Below are 21,064 nucleotides of genomic sequence, written 5' to 3' on the forward strand. Positions count from 1 at the left end.
TGGTAGGCAGGTAGGGTTACTCTCATACCCATCCATGCAGATGAAAGGGCTGCTCCCACCTCGTCCCAACATGAGCTCTTGAGCTCAGGTGGATGTGCACCTTGCTCTTGCTGCATCTATGATCAGGTGTGTATGGTTGCTTGGGACAACCCCTCTCTCTGCTTTTGCTCCAATGAGACACACAGAAAGGGGCCACATGCATCATGTCCGCTCTGTGCATGCAATCTGTGGACCACATATGTTTTGGCAAAGGGGTAGGCTCTCCCCTATGTGCCTCCTCAGGGTTCACAGGGAGCTGGCAATGTTTTTTTTGCTTGGGAATGAGCACACACAGTGCTCTCACTTGAGGGAGAGGTGTCCAATGAGCTTTTCCACCTCCTGTGTGCACAGCATGCCCTGTGTGTAGGAGTGGTCATGCATATCAATATGATGGGCCTTTATATTAGGCTTGAACAAGGTAATTATTTCTTTCCATTTCTCTCATTAAGCACGTAACAAGTCATGAAAAAACTTGTAAATTAAGAAGGCAGGGGCGATGGGAACATTGGCTAAGCCACTGCCTCTTCTTGCGAGGCAAACTGTACCACAATCGAGAACACTTTAACTCACATTTTCATTTACCCAGTAGAGATCAGCAATCCCTGGACAGTCCAATTTCAGTATATCTGTTGATCTTGCCATGTCCTCAGTAACAGTCTATAATATATTAGTTAAGTAATGTAATTGAAGCTAACATTAAGTAACCATAAATCATGAAATTGGTAAATAAAACAATAAATGCAGTCTGATAAATAAAATTTGTTGAATATAATTTCATTATACAAAATCAAAACAGGTTTTATCACCAACCAATAATCATTTTGAATTTACAAATGAATTATAGCAACTTAATTACAAATTCCACAAGTATATATACACTATTTTCTCAAGCTGAGTCTAAATTTGACAAAACTTTACAGACATTTGTCTGTTGTGCCCTTTTTTAAGGCAGTGTGTTCAAGCTCTGTTCCCTTACCTGCTTCTTCTTCTTGATGATTTGTTCTGCAGTCTGGCTCTATGTTTAACTTGACGCTTCTTCTTAATGTTAGTTCTGGATTAGTCATCTTAATCGGCTTCGTCTCTCAGGAGAAGTTTGAATGAGACGAACGGCAGAGTTTCTTTCTTTACTGTTGCAAAGAATACTAGTTTCAACTACAAAGCTTATAAATCTATTTTTGGACCCTGGCAATATTTCTACTTCTTTACTGAACGACGGCTGCCGGTCCTCTCTGGCTTCTTCTGTTGTTCTCAAATTCAGCCACCCTCGGTTCGAATTTGGCACCTCCTCCTTAGGCGGAGTAGGTTCTGGTTCTCCGCCCAACTGATTCTTGATTCGTGGAGGTCAAGACCATACTGATCACACCACTGAGGTGCTCAATTTTTATGCGTTAGAACCACGGTCATTGTTAATATTTTAGTAAACTAATGTAATTGAAGCTAACATTAAGTAACCATAAATCATGAAACTGGTAAATAATACACTAAATGCAGTCTGATAAATATAATTTCATTATATAAAATCAAAACAGGTTTTATCACCAACCAATAATCATTTTGAATTTACAAATGAATTATAGCAACTTAATTACTAATTCCACAAGTATATATACATACTATTTTCTCAAGCTTAGTCTAAATTTGACAAAATTTACAGACATTTGTCAAGTTAATATAATAATTCATAAATGGAGAGAAAATCAGTTGCCCACCTCTGTCAGCAGAAGATGAATAACTAACAAGTAAACTAGAAACAAATAAAATCAAGAGAGTATTGTGCGGTTCTGCTTTCAGAAAATCTCCTTTACAATACTTGCTTATGGTCCCAGTAACTAGTAATGCATTCCTGCTCTACTTTTGGCATCAAATATTATAACTTTTATTATAATTTATGCAATACATTTTTTATCCTTCAAAATATTTCAGTTCTTTAACAGTCATTAAAGCAACTATGGCAACTAAGGACCATAAAAAAATATGAAAGGGGTCCATTAACTAACAAGTATACAATGACTACTAAATGCCTTATTCTTATAAAACTTTATGAAAAAATTTATGCATTAGAACCACGGTTGTTGTTAAGCAACATGACTAAAACATGGTAAATGCACAAATCATTCCTTATAGACTCCACACTGTAAACTTCATTTCAAGGATATTTTCATTTTTGGGAAAGCAATCAAATTCACACTGGTCAAATACAGGTAATAATCACCACTACCCTCAAGTATTATTTGAAGATGTAAACAACAAATAAAACCTAGCAAAAAGATATGTGCTTATTGCCACACCAAAGGAAATCAACAAAGTTCTTTTGATACACAGACTATCAACTAAGACATTAAAAACATAAATTTTGAGGACATTTGGTTAGGCACGATGGCAAATTCAGTAAAATTACTTTAATGAATGTAATGAATGAAATAACCCTGTCTTTCAGTACTTACATATAAAAGCTAAGTGACAATAATTGTATTTATGACACTCAAATATACACTATATCAAAAGTTCTGCTACATATACCTTTCCAAATTCCATATTGCTATTCCATGCACATAGTGGTCAATACTTACTTTTAACATTGTTAGCACCATTTATGTACACAAATTGGTTATGTAATTTACAGACCATACAAAGTTGTACTACTGAACATTATATCCAACATCTAAAACTTTGCTAAAAGTAAGAGTGAAAATGCATGATGAAATACAGCATGAGCTGTCTACCTTCATAGTATGTGAGAGAGTCAAAAATATTTAATTAAGTACTAAGAAATACCTAAAATCATGTAAGCTAAGTAGTTTTTTAAACCAAAAACTTCGATATTACCTACGCCTTGATCTATATGTATATTAAAGTGTAATCAAAAGAAAATTTAATAACATTTCAACTTGCAGCGATTGCACAGCATGGAAGAAAGCAACACCCAGTGCGGTGAAGATATTCCATTAAAACTTCGTCCTTTAGTCAAACATGAAATCTTAAAGGACTTGTTGGGAAATGGAAATGGACAGTTTATTAAAATGTTTAAATATTAAAGAATCTTCTCAACTTTTTCAAATAACGCTAACACATTAGAAAAAGATTCATCGAGAAGCTCCATTTCCCTATACACATGCTCATATACAGTACAAAGATTAAGAGGGAGACCAACTTCCAGCGAGACACTCATTTGCTTTCACGTAATGAGTGCAAAAAGATAAAAGGGCCATTATTTCAAAGTATAGTAACTTGTAGAGCTAAAACAAAAACATAATAGGCTTGTACTTTAATATGCTGAGAAGTCAAGATACCTCCTGTAATAAAAATACGTTCTAACTTCCCAGTAGTGTGAAACCTTCATCATGTAAAGAAAACAATATCAGCTTCATATTATGAAAAGAGGATAATAAAAACAAATCATGCTACACACTGCAAAAACCCTTAAAATAATGACTGCCTAACAGGCTGTGTAATTAACTTAAGATGTTGTACTCCATGAAATTCAAGCATAACAAATATTACAAGAGAGTGTTTATTATGGAGTACACTGTCAGTACATTTCAAACTTATCAGTGCACAGAAATTTTAGTTCGTGGATACTCAAAGTATGTTTTAAATTATTCCACTAAAGGCTTCAAACATTACACTATAAGTGGATTCAGATAGATACCTATTTTGCCATTTAATTCAGTAGTCTTTTAATGAATGATCCAATCTGTTCTCTCTATAAAATATGGGGTACCAAGACTAAACATTGTTAAGCTAGTTACTATAATTTGAAATAATGTCCCTTTTAACTTTTTGCATTCATTATGTGAAAGCAAATACTTTTCTGACCTATATATCTATCTTAGATGAACTAAACTATTACAGTTATATCAGATATTGCAGTTTTTTTTACTAGTTCAAGCTGGAAGTCTGGAGGTCAAATATATGGACCACATTCTTTCATTTATATTCTAATAAGACTATTACCAAACAGCATATTATGATGTCAAATATTTCAGCTTTGTTGGCACATGAACACTTTAAATATATCTAAAATGGGACTAAAATGTGTTTTCATCAGAACCACTTTCAAAACATTAACTTTGAGCAAAGTAGCATAAACATAACTACTTTGCAAAACACACTACATTTGTCTTCCTTATTGCTGTCTCATAATACTTCAATAAAATTACATTTAATGGGGTCCCCCTTCCATTGTGCTTTGTTAGCAGTGTCCGTTCCTTAAACTGTAAACTTTTTTTCAAGTTTCCATCTCAACCAAATTATCTAGGGCATCCCTCTAAAAGATGCAACATAGCAGACTTGTTAATTTTGTGCTTTATATTTAATCTGTAAACAACATCATATTCTGCATATAATGTACACTCACCATATAGTGAGTGTTAACTTATAAGTCCTGTGCTAGTGTTCCATGTGTTTAAAGGGCATACACAAGTGGCTAAGACATCCTCTACTAGGAAAAAAATTTACATGTCTATGTTAAAAGTATTGCTTGGTTTGGATCTATGCACTAACAAATTCACAAATACAAAATGCACTTCACAGCACATGATACATGCTAGATTTAAAACATATACCTGCAAATATGGAGGAGTCTCATATTAGCATCATTTCAGTGAACCTTGACAGTAACCAGTACTCTTCCGAGAAAACCTCAAACATTTGAATAAAGTAATATCTTTCTAAAACTATATTTCATAATGTTTTGGAATTTTTTTTGCATACCATATAGAGTAAGAGTAATAAATATGATAATGCACAACATGCAATTTAGAATGCCCTTCCTAGGGCTGGCCACTAAATGAACAATGGAAATCAGTATGCTTAAAAAGTTTGGAATATTGTCTTGTGCTAGGTATGACATATAGTAGAGTGAATATGAAACATGAGTATAATAAAAATTCATTCAGGTTTTGCAATTATGAGGGATTTTCCACAAATAACCCACAAAATGGAGCACATAATTTGTATCATGTCAGCACAATATAGCTTGTGACAATAGAATACAGTAAATTTGATTAAAGTACCATTAAAATTAACCAACAGCGCCTTATCCTATCTAAACTAATCAACACCTGACCTGTGCTCAGTAGACTTGAAACTTGGTCCAGGTAATGCCGACACATCATCCGCCCATAGTTAGGTTACTCCCACATCTTAAAACCTTGCATAGCTTCAGGCTGTTATTTCCACATCTTTTTCAACCAATATCTTTAAAATTTTACTTATGATACACCTAAAGTTGTTCAACTGGAGGCATAAGATATTTGCCATTATATCTAAGAGGACTGAATTTCGGTAGACTTATATGATGGTACAAATTTAAATTTTGTAAATTTTTCAAATCAGTAATATTAACTTTGTACCATAAGGGTTTGAAGGTTATTATAAGGGCTTTGTACCATATTAATTTTGCTCAGGGAGAGTATTTAATATAAGGAAAGTAGATATTTGAATTTTGGATTACGGTGGATCAGGACAAAAAAGAAACGGTCACTGAATGGATTTCTTGGGCTAAAATTTATATACAGTAAGGGAAGTCCGTTCTTTAATACATTGGCCTTATAACTATAAACAAATAATTTTATCCCTTAATTAGCAAGGTCCATAAAATAATACCCAATATAATTAGCCTGGCCTTTGGCAGTTATCATCATCAGGTAATTAATCACACCAGTCTTCAACAGTAATTTCAAATTTACATGTAAACATTGAATAAAGTTATAATTACTATAAGATCTTCAACTGAACCAACACTTTCAGACCACTGGTTGCCTTTCTATTTAAAGTTCCAACTGCTCCCCAAACCTCATCTTCAGGGCAGAATTCTATAGGCAAGGCCTACAATTCTACATATTTAAAATAGCAACAATCTCTTACTGTGTAATGTTTTTAAGAATCTTTTTCAGATACAGTATTCTAAAACTATATATAAGTTCAATAATGTGCATACACAGCTTTAAGCAAAATACACATCATGGTGTTTCCAAAATTACCCCTATTAATTTATAAACAATTCAAGTGATTTCTCCTGAGTAAAACTGCATACATTTCATTTTTCTCCTGATATAACCAAGATCTGAAAAGATTTTATTAGTCATGATGGCTGTTTGGTAGCAGTTGGCTCTTTATACAGCTACAATCCAAACATCAATTGTTAGTGCAAGGATGATAAAATTATCATCACACTCTTCAAAAAAAATCTCATTATGCTACTGGTAATATCTGAGCACTACTTTATTATGGCTTGCCTAAATCAGCATTTATGCAGTAGTCAGGTGAAGGCCAGGCCTGGTGTAAAAAATAACTACTACTACATATATAATAATTGTTTTGGTTAATAGACATATATACAATAAAACAAATTCTATTATATATATAAAAATATCTAGAAAATATATAAAATATCTTTAACACTCAACAGTGATTCTATCAATTTATAAGTTTGATTTCATTAAAGGTCGTAGATACTTGTGATATGCTTCAGGAACATCTGTTTGATTCAGGGGACTCTTCAAAGCTTCCTCAAACATCCTGTAAACATCAAAAACATTTTGAGCTAAAAAGGCAAGATATAAAGTATAATCAGTGAATGCTACCCACCTTGTAAACAATACAGTATACATCTGAAATAAGTCTTGTACTTCAACCAAAACTCTTTGTGCTACAAAAGTACAACAAAAATATGAATCACTGCCTTATAAATTGCATGTAAATCAACATACAGTCTATAATTGAAATACACCACTTATTTTGTGTTGATTTCTATTACGGTCACTCAGAAGTGCCCTGAATGCCATGCTATCAAATGAGTTGCTGCCAGGTTGGGACATTTGGAAAAACTTGCTCTTATACAAGGTGTGCCTTTGATACAACTAACTTTGTGTTCCATAATTTTGGTAAACCTAGCCTAGTTTCATCTACTGAATATAGAACTCATGTGATAAACAGGATATATGAGAAACTATTGGCAGAATTTGAAGAGTCATGTGATATTCCAGATTGGTTGATAAAAGAGTACACAAATACAGTCATGAAATGTAAAGAGTACTCCCTGAACCTGAGTGAAAGTTATCATACATGAACAAAGAGGAAAATCTTATTAAATACAAATATTTTTATGTACTGACACAGCATATCTGAACATAAAATCAGGTTTTATTACTGCACTTATCACTTCTCAAAATGTTTACATCCTGAGAAACAAATAAAAAAATGAGCTTACTTCACAAGATACCTCTGAATACCACTTTGGTACAGGTATATGGAAGAGAAAAAATCAGCCAAGAAACGAGCATTATTGCAATAATACTAATGTGAAACACAAATTTAAAAGATATCTTAAAACAGATATGTAATTACACAATATTTGTAGAAATTAATAATCAAATTTTAATATTTCACTAACTCATAATAACAGATTAAAATTACTGTTCATTTGTCAAGCTTCCATGGAATACTACAACTGAATAAAACATAAACTAAATGCAAAAGCTGTCTCACCTTTGATACACATCCCCATCCCAGCATCCAAGTGTTGAGTCTAGCACTCGATCATGGAGATCAAAAGAATCAACTATATTAACAGCATTTGGACGAAGCAGGGCCAGTAATTCACAGAGTTCTCCTTCCAAAGTACTGATGTGAGCAGAGGAAAGGGTCCCTGTCTATAATTTACAAAAATATTTAGTTACTATGATTTTTATAAAAGAGAAATAAGTGTTTTCTGAAATGGGTTGTGCTTGAATTGGAGGGTGCTTTGGAACCCAGAAGTCCAGACAAAGGACTAAATATTTAATTTTTCACGATGTAAACAAATTCATATTAATAATTCTAATTTTCTGAATACAATACTTTTGATTTAATAGCTCAATAACAAACACATGCAGTGGATATTTTTATAAAAGACACCCTGTCTTTAAATACAATGGTAACTCAACTTACCCTCAAAAACAATCCCTGGTTCAGTGTAATCTGGTGAATGAGGTAGAGACGACACAACTGGCGCAAAATGCTGCGAACTCCATCACTAAATTCCAGATTCTCAACATTCTGAACATACTGTTCACAGACAAAGTATCGTGTATGAGCCTGTTAACAAAACAATAAAATTAGCGAGAAGAGTTTTCTTTTGAGCTTCAGATGTTCCAGCAGCAAAGCTCATAACTCAGTTTATGACAAAAACTGAAAAGTTTAGGAAAATTTCCCTGTAACCCATAAAAGAACAATAACCTAAGAATAACACTCGCATATTATTTCAAGAACCCTTGTAGGCATCTATACCTCAGGAAAATCAACTGGTTAGCTATCATTTGAAATTTTCCTAAGGTCATTCCCAGCCAGGATTGGAAAAGGGAATATGTAAATTATGGATTGTACACAAAGGACCATTCACAAATTTTGTTAATGTTTATATAATTGCTACATCAGCCCTACAAAAGGTTTTAATTAATAAAATGAATAAAGATAAATTATTAGAATATCCACGAATTTAGTTGAATTCTTGTATTATCTAAGAAAGTACCTGCCTTTATTATATCAATGTTACATTTAACCAATCTTAACAAAACAACATTTACCTCTGCACACTGAGCTAGTAGCACTGAACATCTGTTCCAAGCAAGTTCATATTGTTCCCCTTCATCACAACACTGCTGCAACCTTTTGTAGTTTTCAGAGACCATGGAAGACACGGCACTCTTGAAAACTTCCACTAAGCCTGGAAAAGGAGATACCAAATGTTTAGGCTATTTCTACTCATTTGTTTTGGCATATTTGTCATTACTTAATAAACATTTATCCTAGCCAGGTAAGAAGACTGGAAAAATTACATCAACAAACAATGCTACACAAAAAACCTAAATACAAAAAATATTTAATTAGAGTCAAATACTGTATTTGTAAAAACACTGGTTATAATTATCTTTGCATTTACTTTCAAGATATTAACCTTTTAAAACCACATCAGCACACACACCACAAAAACTCTCCAACTTAATCTTTTCTATACATAAAACTATGGAAAAGTTTTAAACACTACCTGCATTAGATAGATCTTTGTTTTTGTGTGCAGATACTGCGTTTGCAATCTTTTGCCTTTACTTACAAGATATTAACCTTTTAAAATCACATCAGCACACATCACAAAAACTCTCCGACTAAATCTTTTCTATACATATAACTATGGAAAAAGTTTTAAACACTACCTGCATTAGATAGATCTTTGTTTTCGTGTGCAGATACTGGGTTTGCAGTGAGATAAGACACAGATTTAGTCAAAGGTTGACCTTGACTAGCTTCTCGACATGATTTGATAAGGTACCTGAGAACATATTTAAATACATTAGAACAAAGGTCATTTACTGATATCAATTAAAATTATTTTCAACCTGCAAAGTGCAGCCACTTCCATTTAGTGAATTTTATTACCTAATGGAAGACAGTCATGGAATGATAACTTTACCTTGCTACTTGCAGCCACATGACAGTGTTTTCTCCCTCATAGGTTATGGCTGCAGTTGTGTTGGTATATATACGTGGGAGGTTAGATGAAGCCAAATAGCCATGACCTCCACATGCTAGACGGCAGATTTCAACTCCAGAACTGGTATCGCTTGAACTTAAGGCCTTTAAACCACATGATAAAATATGTACCTGAAATCATATACCTTAATTAATGATAAATTTCATCAAAAATAAATATGATAGCTATTCAAAATACAGGATGTAGTATAATATTTTGCTGTTGTGTCATACTAGACAATGAGAATGATATCCTCAACCAAGGTTATTCTACACGACACCACTGAGGATTTCAGAATAATTCTCAATGAAGTCCTGGATTACATTCCTAGAACTAGTACATACTTGCTTGTTCTAGGTTTGTTAACAACAAGACAAAATATTATGGTCTTCGCTAACTAATGAGCAATCTCACCTCTGATTTAACTGATTAAGATCAACCATTAAGCTTAATATAGTAATACTGCAAAAATGTAAGCATGAGAACATAGGCAACAAAAATAGAACATAATACTCACAAGTTCACCTAATCAACAAGATTCATTCAAAAGAGCCTTGTCATTTATTAATGCATTCTAAATTTCTATTAGGACTGGCATCTACATTATACATCAAAATGCAAATCCAACAAAATTAGTTGGCAACTTTATTCCCAGCCAAGAATTGGGGCAAGTGGCCAAAACAGTATTCTACAGTATTTATCAAATTCACAGAACAAAAAGATGAATGAAACTCACCTCAGGTAACAAAGCAGTGCTTCCTGCTTCTATATCCTCTGTCAATTGTTGGTAGGTCTTCCAAACATGCATTGCCGCAAACTGAATTCCAAATACTGATGCTATCAATGGTAATAACTTGTACTGCTGAGTTTGATAATCAAGAATCTGAGGTTCTGGTTCACTGTAAAGGAAGACAGCTGAGACTCGGTGATCTTACACAAACTAGCCTCAGCTATTCTACACCAAAAACCTTCTCCAAAGGAAAAAAATACTTGTAATTCAAGTCAAGTTTTGAAATGAACCAACTTGTGGGGAGTAAAATTGTTTATTTAAATAGGTCCAGGTTTATCACAAGAATTGTATTAAGTGTACAAAAAAAAAAAATTAAAAAGTATTTTGGTTGGTTTAAGTTTCAACTGCTTCTACAAGTGCTGCTCTCCTGTTTTAAAATATTTTTCATCCCCACTACAGTGGTCTAATTTTTTTAGAATTTTTACCTCAACTAACAAAACTTGTTCAACCCCAGGTTGTTTACTTATCTATCTGGCTGTCACAAGATATATAAAAAAATTGTTGACTGGTTTAAAAAATATTTTGTAGAGTGGGCTATGAGCAAGGCCTCTAAGATCAGTACACATTTCCAGAATACTAACAAGTCATCTGTCACACAAAAAACTGATGTGGAACAACAGAGAAATTCATGAAACTACGTTATTGAACATAATTCATAGCTTTCATAATAAAAATTGATTAACACATTCCACTTACCCAGGAATCAGCTCAGACTGATGTCGGACAGCAGAATAACGAGTAGCAATAGTGACTGCTCTTTGTAGTTGTCGACATGAATCATGGCAAATAGCTACTCTGACAAACACCATTGTTCCATAAGTAAGTTTATCATTTTTGGGCCTTATGTATGTTCCATCCTAAAGAAAATAAAACCAGGGAGATTATATTATTACAAAAAAAAATTAATATAAAATGTTCAAATTAAGACAAACAAACCTAAGTTTTGTTTTTCTAATAGCTTTAAACCTAGCTGAAAAGGCAGTGATATGCTGTTACGGATAATAAATAAATGACTAGTATTATACAGTATTTTTCCACAAGTAAGTTGCCAAGCTCTCTCTGACTAGAAAAGGTCTTGATTTAATTAATGTTTTAACCCCTTTACCTGTTAACAAGCCATAAAATACAATGGAGAGAGAGAGAGAGAGAGAGAGAGAGAGAGAGCTGTGGTTTTTACATCAAAGTCTAAGCACAGTATAAATGTATTCTTTAAGTGAAATAGTGTTTCACTGATATTTTGCATTTTTTTTTTTTACAGGATATGTATACTGTTTGAGAGGGAGGAGAGAAAAACTAGTTTTTACATAGAAATCTAAGCACAGTATAAATGGATTCTGTAAGTGAAATAATGTTTCATTAATATGTTGCTGTTTTTTTTATTGAAGGGTATGTATACTGTTTGAGAGAGAGAGAGAGAGAGAGAGAGAGAGAGAGAGAGAGAGAGAGAGAGAGAGAGAGAGAGAGAGAGAGAGAGAGAGAGAATTGAAGTGTTTATACATCGAAGCACAGTAACTTGCTGTGGACGAGAATTCAAAAGGCACTTAAACTATGGCTGGAAAGAGAATGTTCTCTTGTGTAATGTTAATATGTGAGATAATCATAGTAAACTAAACTTGTAACGAAATATGGTACAGTAAATCAAACAAAAACAATAAAAAATATGGCAACCCTAGCTCTGTCAATAACTTGCTAGATTTGTTTATTTTCTTTTTTTTATGTTTATGGTACAGTAATTGATATTACTTTCATTAAAAGATATGTACAGTACAGTACTGATATACAAGAGAGAGAGAGAGAGAGAGAGAAAGAGAGAGTTACAAGGATTAGGATGTCTTAAAGATTTATTAGTCCATCCAAGGAGACATTGTGTGCTCACTTATCTCTTGGAGCAGGTTTTACTGTTCATTTACAGTGTCCTAATGATTTTGTCTAGCTTTCTTTTAAACTCTTTCCAAACTGTTGATGTTTACAACTTCTGGTGGCAGTTTATTCCATGTGTCACATATCTTGTATGTAAAGAAGTTCCCACAATGGGATGTGTTATATCTCTTCAGTTCTAGTTTCCATACATTATTTCTTGTCTGGTTGAGAGAGAGTTTATGCGTCATCACAGAAAAATTACTACAATACTACTGGAGTCTAGAGGTATTGAGTTGTCTACATATAAAATTTGGATTTTAAATATCTTGATGGTGATTAGATCACTACCGTATAAATGGATTCCGTAAGTAAAATAACATGTTATGCTGTCTTTTCTCAATAAAGTATGTAGTAACTGTATACAGAGAGATAGAGAGAATGGCACAAGAATTTTTTAATAAATTCATGGGAGATGGTGAGGATTAACCACAAAATTATATAAACCAAGAATAGTAAATAATTTTTTTATCATAAAAGGGATTTTGACGTAGGAAAAATCTATTTCTGGGCGAGGAAGCCGTGTCGCCCAGTGAAATATGTCTGCTTTAGCACTATTTCTAGTAAAATATTGCTATAATACCAGAGAACTGCTAAATTGGACATGTCAGAAGCCTCTGACTCGCTCACCTATATAAAAGGTGTCGGTATAAAACTGGGCGAGTGTTAAACACTACCACAGCAACCCCTCCAATTAGCCTTTTCCTCATCAAAAGACCCTAAATACGGGGAGCCGACCCATAGGTCACACCTAGCTACCCCGTTGAAGGCGGCTGTGACGTCATACTTATCGATAGCAATGAAGCTTGGTGCACTGCAAGGGAGGGAAAAAAACCAGGGGGGGATTTCACTGGGCGACACGGCTTCCCTCTGCCCAGAAATAGATTTTTCCTACGTCAAAATCCCTTTTCTGGGCTCAGCCGTGTCGCTCCCGTGAAATTGTACCAGAGAAACACCAAGCTACATCACTCTGAAATGAAACAGAATATTAAATTGTATAAACTAACACCATAGACCAGTGAAATAGCAAAGAGATTTGCTGCAATAGGTAGGATGTTCAATAAAACTGGCATAATGGAAAATATTCATATGACACAAGGACAGTACTATATTGATGTTGCAAGGAGACACTGACCTCCCTACAGCTATTGCCTGATATTTAAGATCCTCCAAGGACTTAGGTAAAGCTTTGGAAAACCCAGTGCGACTGCCGACCAGTATATTTCTTCAGATCATCAAAGTTCATATATTTGAAGAATTTTACAGAAGTTGTTATAGCCCAAATAGCACGCGCTTTGGGAAAGGACCCTGGGCTGACTTCCTTGGTAAAATACAAAAACTGCTGCGTAATGCCCTTTAGGGATATGGTACCACCACCGCCCCACATGAAAAGGAGGGGGGGGGGGCCTTCGGAAAAGGTAGATGTGCTAGATAAATAGTCCTTTGTGGTTTTAACAGTACATAAAGATGGATGTTGCGGAAGCGGAACAACCTTCCAGGGGGATCGCCTTACCAAAGGGTTCTCATTCTTAGCCATAAAATAATTATTTGGTGAAAGCAACACGTAACCCGAGGGAAGGAATTCTATATGCCCTTGGCCACTAGATAAAGATGACATCTCCGATGTTCTGGCACCTGAAGCCAGACTTAATAAAAACAGTGCCCTACGCAAAAGGGTTTGGCAATCACATTTGAAGTTGTCTGTTTTAGAGTCTAACCTGAGACCATCGTTAAGAAACCATGACACTGACGACGGCCTTTGAATGGCCGCAGGCGTGCACAAGCCCTTGGGATTGAGGTGAAATAAGACTCAGTTAGATTTATACCAAACCCGAGAAGAAAATCTTTTTCGGAGCTGACTTAGTGGTTGTTATTGTGGCAACTGCCAAGCCTTGTTCGAATAAAGGCCTGAAGAATGTTATAGTCACGTTCATTGTCATTACTTTGACATTGATTTCCTGAGAAATGTAGGCAATTGTTTAACTGCTGAATCATACTGGCAAAGTGTAGATTCTCTTTGTCTGACTCCAAGAACAGAATGTTCTGTGGATCAATGTCCCCTACCCTCCTACCTGCAAACTTCATGAAATCCATAAAGATAGGGTTTTGTGAAGACCTGAGGAATCGAACACAGTCACCGTTTGAACTTGTTGCGTCAGCCTCAAGCCCGGGAGAGGGTGAGGATGAAGACCTAGTTCTAGGAGAAGGAGAAACCAATTGTTCTTGGGCCAGTAAGGAGCTATGAGAGCCACCTGACCTTTGAAGGATTTAACCTTGTGCAACACCTTCAGGAGAGGGTTCACTGGAGGGAATAAATAAACCTCCCTCCACTGGTTCCAATCTATACTCAGGGCGTCCGTAGCGTATGCTAGAGGGTCCATACTTTGGGCTACGTAACAAGGCAGCTTGTGGTTTGCCCCTGTAGCGAACATATCTACTTTCAGACCCGGTACTCTCCTACAAACCCTCTCGAAGGATTCCTGGTCCAGTGACCATCTGGCTCCAGGGGGACTGACCGGGACAATGCGTCTGCTACTACATTGTGGAATCCTGCCAGATGGGTAGCCGATAGATGCCAGGTGTTCTTGTCAGTTAGAGAAAAAAATTGCTATCACCCTGTGGTTCACATGACTTGACCTTGGACCACCACCTCTGTTTATACCATGTATCACTACTGCACTGTCGAGAGCCAATCTGATATGAGTCTCCTCCGGAGGACGGAGCTTCTTTAAGGTCAGAAACACTGCCATAGCTTCCAGGATGTTGATGTGAAGCTTTTGGAACTGAGGTGACCAAGTTCCCTGAACCTTGTTGTGCTGTGAATAACCTCCCCAACCTGATAGTGATGCGACTGTATGCATCAGTAGGGACGGGGGAGGGAACTGCAACTGTAACTCTTTGGCTAGGTTTTCGGCTATTGCCCATGGACGTAGACGTTCCTTGGGAATCAGAGGTACCCGGCCGAACTTGTCGCGACACTTGGCATTGGCCTTGAACGTCAAACTCGATTGATGTCCTTGAGCTTGGCTTTCAACAGAACGTCTGTGACTGACGCAAATTGGAGCGAGCCTAGGATCGTCTCCTGATTCCTTCTCGAAGCCTTTTTGCATTTTAAGAATTGGCTTGTTACCTTGGCATCCCCTTCCCTGATGGAATGGAAAGGTTGTGTGAATCCAAGCCCCAATGGAAACCTAGCCACTGGAACTTCGGATTCTGGGGCCAATCGGGACTTGGTCCTGTTGATCTTGAACCCTATATATTCCAGAAAGATATGAGCCCGTCCATGGCTTTCATAAACTTGTCTTTGACCATCTCCCAGATTAGCCAGTCGTTTAGGTACGCCACTACCAATAAAACCTGAGACCTTAGCTCCTGCACCACTACCTCCGCCAGTTCCGTGAAAACCTGGGGCTATATTCAGCCCAAAGGGCATCACATCACCTTGAAGGAATAAGCTTCTTTACTAGTTTGAAGCCCAGGAATGGATGGGAGTGCTGAGCCGTCGGGACATGATAATAGGCGTCTGTAAGACCTATAGAGGTGGTGACGCCCCCACGGGAAGTAAGGCCCGTACCTGAGAGATGGTCAGCCTTTAGAACTTGTCGCAAGGAATGTACAAGTTTTTTAACGGGACAAGTCTAAGATCACCCTCCTTTGGTCGGTCCCTTTCTTGGGACACTGAATAGACGACACTTTGAAATTTTAAGTTCTTTGTCCTGGAGACTGCTCCCTTCTGGAGAAGGTCCCTGGGGTAATCCATCAACCCTTGGGTTGGATGCTGATAGATAGATACTATGTTTTCCGCCCAGCTGCTGAACTCCCAACGATGTTAAAAGAGATACAGCCTGCCTCCTATTTGAGGAACTTCATTGAGATGATGAGGGTCGGGTTCCTTTCCTGACCATACACCTCTAGCTCGCCCTTGGGCTCTGGTTCCTCCACTCTGACGAAAGGGGTGGGGAACCTGTTGGCTAGCCGACGGCGAAAGGGAGACAAATTGAGGCTGTTGCCGAGGCTGAGTCTTAGAAGATGAAGGTTGGGGAACTTGCTGAATTAGTACAGCTTATAGCACAGGGTGCTGTTGCGGAACTTGGAAAGGTTGGTACCTTCTTTGACTTTTCCTAGTCCTAAAACTGGAGGAAGAAGACTCTTAATATCCTTTTGAAAGGGATGCCCCAACGCAATCTGATGCTTGATTAAAATGTGATGCCTCATTCTGAACCTTGTTTACTGCCGAAGCTGGAAGAGATCTGCACCCCAGATTGAGGAAGCCAGAAGCTGTTGGGTTCGTGCCTGATCGTAGCCTCGGATAGAACATGCTTCTTGCCATTTCTCTTAGTAACCGCAAAGCCGTACGAGGCACATTGCATGCTTAAAAGTAACTACTCCGCAATGACCTTATAACAGCGGTTCATGAGCATACTCCAGAACCGCCGTCTCCGTCATACTAGAGAGTTAAGAGACCTTGCAAGACGTGTCCTAGCATCAAATCCGGCTTGGATCAGTGCGTCTGACAGAGCCGCTCACTAAACAAGTTGATTGCACAGTTTGGCTTAAGCTTGCCTGCCGAGAATGTAGCCAGCAAACTTCCCACAAACTCTCTCTACCTTGGGGGTAGCAATGATGTGGAATCTGTCTCGCTAAGCTGGGGCTCTTCCCGAGTCACTGCCTGAAGGGTAAATCCTGCTACCTTTGATGTAAAAGGTAAGGAGTTCCCGTCATGTTGTTACCTTAGTATTTGAGCAGATCCACTTCTAGGCTCCATATCTATACTTGATGAGACCTGATTGCTAGAAAGGATAACAGTCCCCCTTGGAGACCTTGTCCTTTCTAATCGAAGCTGCCTCCATAAGCCTAACATAAGCTATAAATGGTGGCCATAACCTTTCGGGAAATAACTCGAAATCCTCGAGTCTATGTGTACCACAACCTTCTACCGTCAACATCCCGCTGACAAACGGAGCGAAGTTCACTACCCTCCAAAAATCACCAGGGTGGAACGGAGGGAACGTGGACCTGTCAGGCATGCTCTGACCTTGTTCACCAAATTACTAGGAGGTGCCGGAACTGCCGACTCCTGTCTGAGACCTGCAATCAGGGAGTCCTGTGCACGTAAACGTTTAAAAACACCCTTTCAAACCTTGCTGCGACTGAACTGACTAAGCTAGCAAGACTACTGGCCTGATTTAAAATATTCGTGTTGAACAGGTCTTTGCCGACTAAAGGGAACCTTCCAGCCCTCCCTACGGTACCTTATGAGGTATCCGACCTCTAGACGTTGCAGGGATGGGACTTGAGGTGGCTTTGTGTCTGATTGGCTTTTAAGCAAGGTTTTACCCGAAGGTTTTCTCTTTAATCTAGGAATCACAGAGAAGGAATGCGACCTGGGAGGGGGCAAACCTCCTGTGAAACCCATGAAGGAATTTGGAGTAAAGGGAGAGGAAGAATCAGAGTCACTCGAGGAAAGACCCCGGTGACCAACTAGGCTAGCCTCATTAACACTGTTACCTGTAACCATATCTAGTGTAATGGGCAAATCCTCACTAGTTCAAGTGAGACTTCTTCCAACCAAGGTCTGGCAATTCTGCCTCTTGCTGTTCCATAACTGAATCTTGAATTTATTTGATAATTGGTGCTGCGACTTTTGGGTCAACGTATCCGGCAGCTTTCCCGGCTGGGGAGGCTGCCATATCTTGAGGTAGCATAAAAAGGCTTAGCTACCCCTACGTTCTGTCCAAAACCTCCAACCCAGACCTTGAGGGTGGAGAGTGCAGCATGCTTAACAGACTGCTCTGTCTGTAATGCAAGGAATGTGTCAATTTCGAGTAAAATCTTTGAACATTATGCTTACATATGTTGATTAATTAATGTAATTTAATTTACAGAAATTTTAATTATTTATTTATTTATATAGTAATTTATTTGATTATTATTTAGTTATTTATTTTATTTTAATTGTTTATTTAGTTATCTATTTATTTATTTATTATTATTATTATTATTGTTTTATTTATTTATTTATTTTTTTTTTTATTTCATTTTTTTTTTTTTTAACACTAACCCAAGTAGTGTAATATAATTCCATCACAATATGTATAGAACAAGCAGTGCGGTAACTTATCGAACAGGTAACCTGTTGTACAAGTCGTAGCATGCAAAGCCGTTTACGTGATGCCAGACTACGGAACCGGTAAGCAATACTGCGCACGGGGCATGGTTCCGGCAAACATCATGGTTGCACAGATCCTGTAGATCGGCAACCAGACACTGAGTGGCCTGTAAGTGCAATAATATATGAGAACAATTGCACAAACTTATAGGATTATTATGATAATAATGTCATATGCCGGAGCATGCCGAACTGAAAGAATATATATATATATATATGTATATATATATTCATATATTTACGTCCCGGGGACTATAATAATTAAAACCACCCGGAGCTGTATGACCCGGAGTGGGGGGTACACGAAGTAACCCGGGACGGCCACATGAACTCGCAAGTTCCGTGGCAAAAGAAAGGAAAATAATATATATATAAAAAATATATATATGTATATATATATTCATATATTTACGTCCCGAAGGGGATAATAATTAAAACCACCCGGAGCTGTATGACCCGGAGTGGGGGGTCACGAAGTAACCGGGACGGCCACATGAACTCGCAAGTTCCGTGGCAAAAGAAAGGAAAATAATATATATATAAAAATATATATATGTATATATATATTCATATATTTACGTCCCGGGGAATATAATAATTAAAACCACCCGGAGCTGTATGACCCGGAGTGGGGGGTACACGAAGTAACCCGGGACGGCCACATGAACTCGCAAGTTCCGTGGCAAAAAAGAAAAGAAAATAAAAATAAAAGGGAGAAATAAAATAACAAATATAATATCTCCGCCTACGGAAGAGAAACTTCCGTAAACATAGCCCTCAACGACTACCGGAGAGGCCTGAATCTAAATCCGCCTTATGCGGAGAGGGAATGTTTTAGGCGGATGGATGTAAGCTCCGGAAGCTGAAAGAAGCAGAGCGCAACAAATCCACGGAAGCCGAGGCTGAATACGCAAAGCAATCAACAACTCCGGAGGCGGTCGGCTGAAAGAAGCGACACCACCAACCTAAGGTCCTGGAGGACCCTCTACACCCCCCCCCTCTGCTGATGGGAACGGCTGTCAGCGACAACCGAGGCGAGAGAGCACCCAACTACTGGGGGCCCCACGTGAGGGGGAGGGAAGGAGGGCTGATGGGGTGACGATCACGTGATCAGCGTATCCTCGCAAATAAAAGATTACGAGGAAAACGCAGGCATAGCCTATGTAGGCTAACCGACCTAACATCCAAAATATACATAGACAAAATAAAATCAATTACTTAAAGCTAAAAGAAAATCATGCTTTACACGGGGAAATGAAAATAAACTGTCGTAAAATATAAAACCGCAATGAAGGCCACTCGATAACAGTGGGCGCAAAAGGGGAAAAACTACTTGCTTACTGACAAAACGATAAGAAACGGCAAGCTGACGAAAAGAAAAAAGGGAAAATTCTTGAATGAAATAGGACGGTGGATAAACGGCGAAGCACGAAACAAAGAAACGTGCTCGAAAGAAGACCCCCGTGAAAAATGTGAAAATAATGAAAATAACAAAACATAAATGGAAATCGGATCGACTAAAAACTGCCACCCAAGAATAAATAAATAAATATATACATACATATATATATACATATATATATATATACATATATACATACATACATGTACTGAAAAATCACATGTTACAAGCAGAGAGGAAGACTACTCGAAGTCGGTACAATTCAAGCGTAAATCGGTACAATTCAAGGGTAAGCCGTAAAGGCGACTTGCCGCCCGCCCCCTATTTAAAAGTGACGCCTAATAAAATCCTAAATAAAGGCAAAACGATAGGCAAATTCACTCCCTAAATATTGAAAAAGGGCGGAACCAGTACTTAACTTGGGAGAAGAGGTAGATGACGATCCGTAACCAGAATAAAAATAAAAGAACAAATAGTAATATTCGAACGTGCGAACACGGAATGGCTATCGAAAAGTATGACGTCACAGCCGCCTTCAACGGGGTAGTTAGGTGTGACCTATGGGTCGGCTCCCCGTATTTAGGGTCTTTTGATGAGGAAAAGGCTAATTGGAGGGGTTGCTGTGGTAGTGTTTAACACTCGCCCCAGTTTATACCGACACCTTTTATATAGGTGAGCGAGTCAGAGGCTTCTGACATGTCCAATTTAGCAGTTCTCTGGTATTATAGCAATATTTTACTAGAAATAGTGCTAAAGCAGACAGATTTCACGGGAGCGACACGGCTGAGCCCAGAAATGTATTTGTACGTAATCACAAAAATACTAACATGACGCAACAAACCTAGCATTCTGTTTGGATGTAGGTGTCCCTTAGTTCTAAACTACCCACATATTTTAGATATGCTCTATACAGTAGTACTATCCTAAAATATTTACCTGTACAAGAAATATTTCCAAATCATCTTACAAGACAGAAAAATATCAATAGTATATGTAAAATGTATGCCCAGTTATTTAGGCCAAAGAAAACGTGCCTGTCTGAATGATAGGGAATAGTTAAGAGTAACAGTGCTACTAGTAGGAGAGTACTGAAGTGTACGGTTACCAAGGGTGTTTTGGGATGAAGGTTTGGGATGTATTTTTGTTTGAAATTATATTAAATTATTTAAGTATGATAATTTAAGGTATTTTTGTTTGAATTATCAAATTTAGCAGTGAAATGTTAAAATAGGCAGT

The 21,064-nt window shown here is 37.4% G+C and overlaps 1 protein-coding gene across 4 annotated transcripts in view; it reads right to left on the bottom strand.

Annotated features, from left to right (window-relative positions):
• Window positions 1-1,525: 1,525 nt before the first annotated feature.
• LOC135211991 (probable peroxisomal acyl-coenzyme A oxidase 1) overlaps window positions 1,526-21,064 on the bottom strand; it is a 56,228-nt gene continuing 36,689 nt past the window's right edge. For all 4 annotated transcript variants that reach the window (XM_064245256.1, XM_064245255.1, XM_064245257.1 and 1 more), the window contains exons 8-15: window positions 11,037-11,197; window positions 10,287-10,449; window positions 9,491-9,681; window positions 9,234-9,349; window positions 8,607-8,746; window positions 7,972-8,118; window positions 7,531-7,694; window positions 1,526-6,561 (exon numbers count right to left, since the gene is read on the bottom strand). In XM_064245256.1, coding sequence (XP_064101326.1) covers window positions 6,465-6,561; window positions 7,531-7,694; window positions 7,972-8,118; window positions 8,607-8,746; window positions 9,234-9,349; window positions 9,491-9,681; window positions 10,287-10,449; window positions 11,037-11,197 — 1,179 coding nt within the window. In that variant the 3' untranslated portion in view covers window positions 1,526-6,464. The remainder of the gene's footprint in view (window positions 6,562-7,530; window positions 7,695-7,971; window positions 8,119-8,606; window positions 8,747-9,233; window positions 9,350-9,490; window positions 9,682-10,286; window positions 10,450-11,036; window positions 11,198-21,064) is intronic.

The sequence above is a fragment of the Macrobrachium nipponense genome, chromosome 40 (genome assembly GCF_015104395.2).
Source record: "Macrobrachium nipponense isolate FS-2020 chromosome 40, ASM1510439v2, whole genome shotgun sequence".
NCBI lineage: Eukaryota > Metazoa > Arthropoda > Malacostraca > Decapoda > Palaemonidae > Macrobrachium > Macrobrachium nipponense.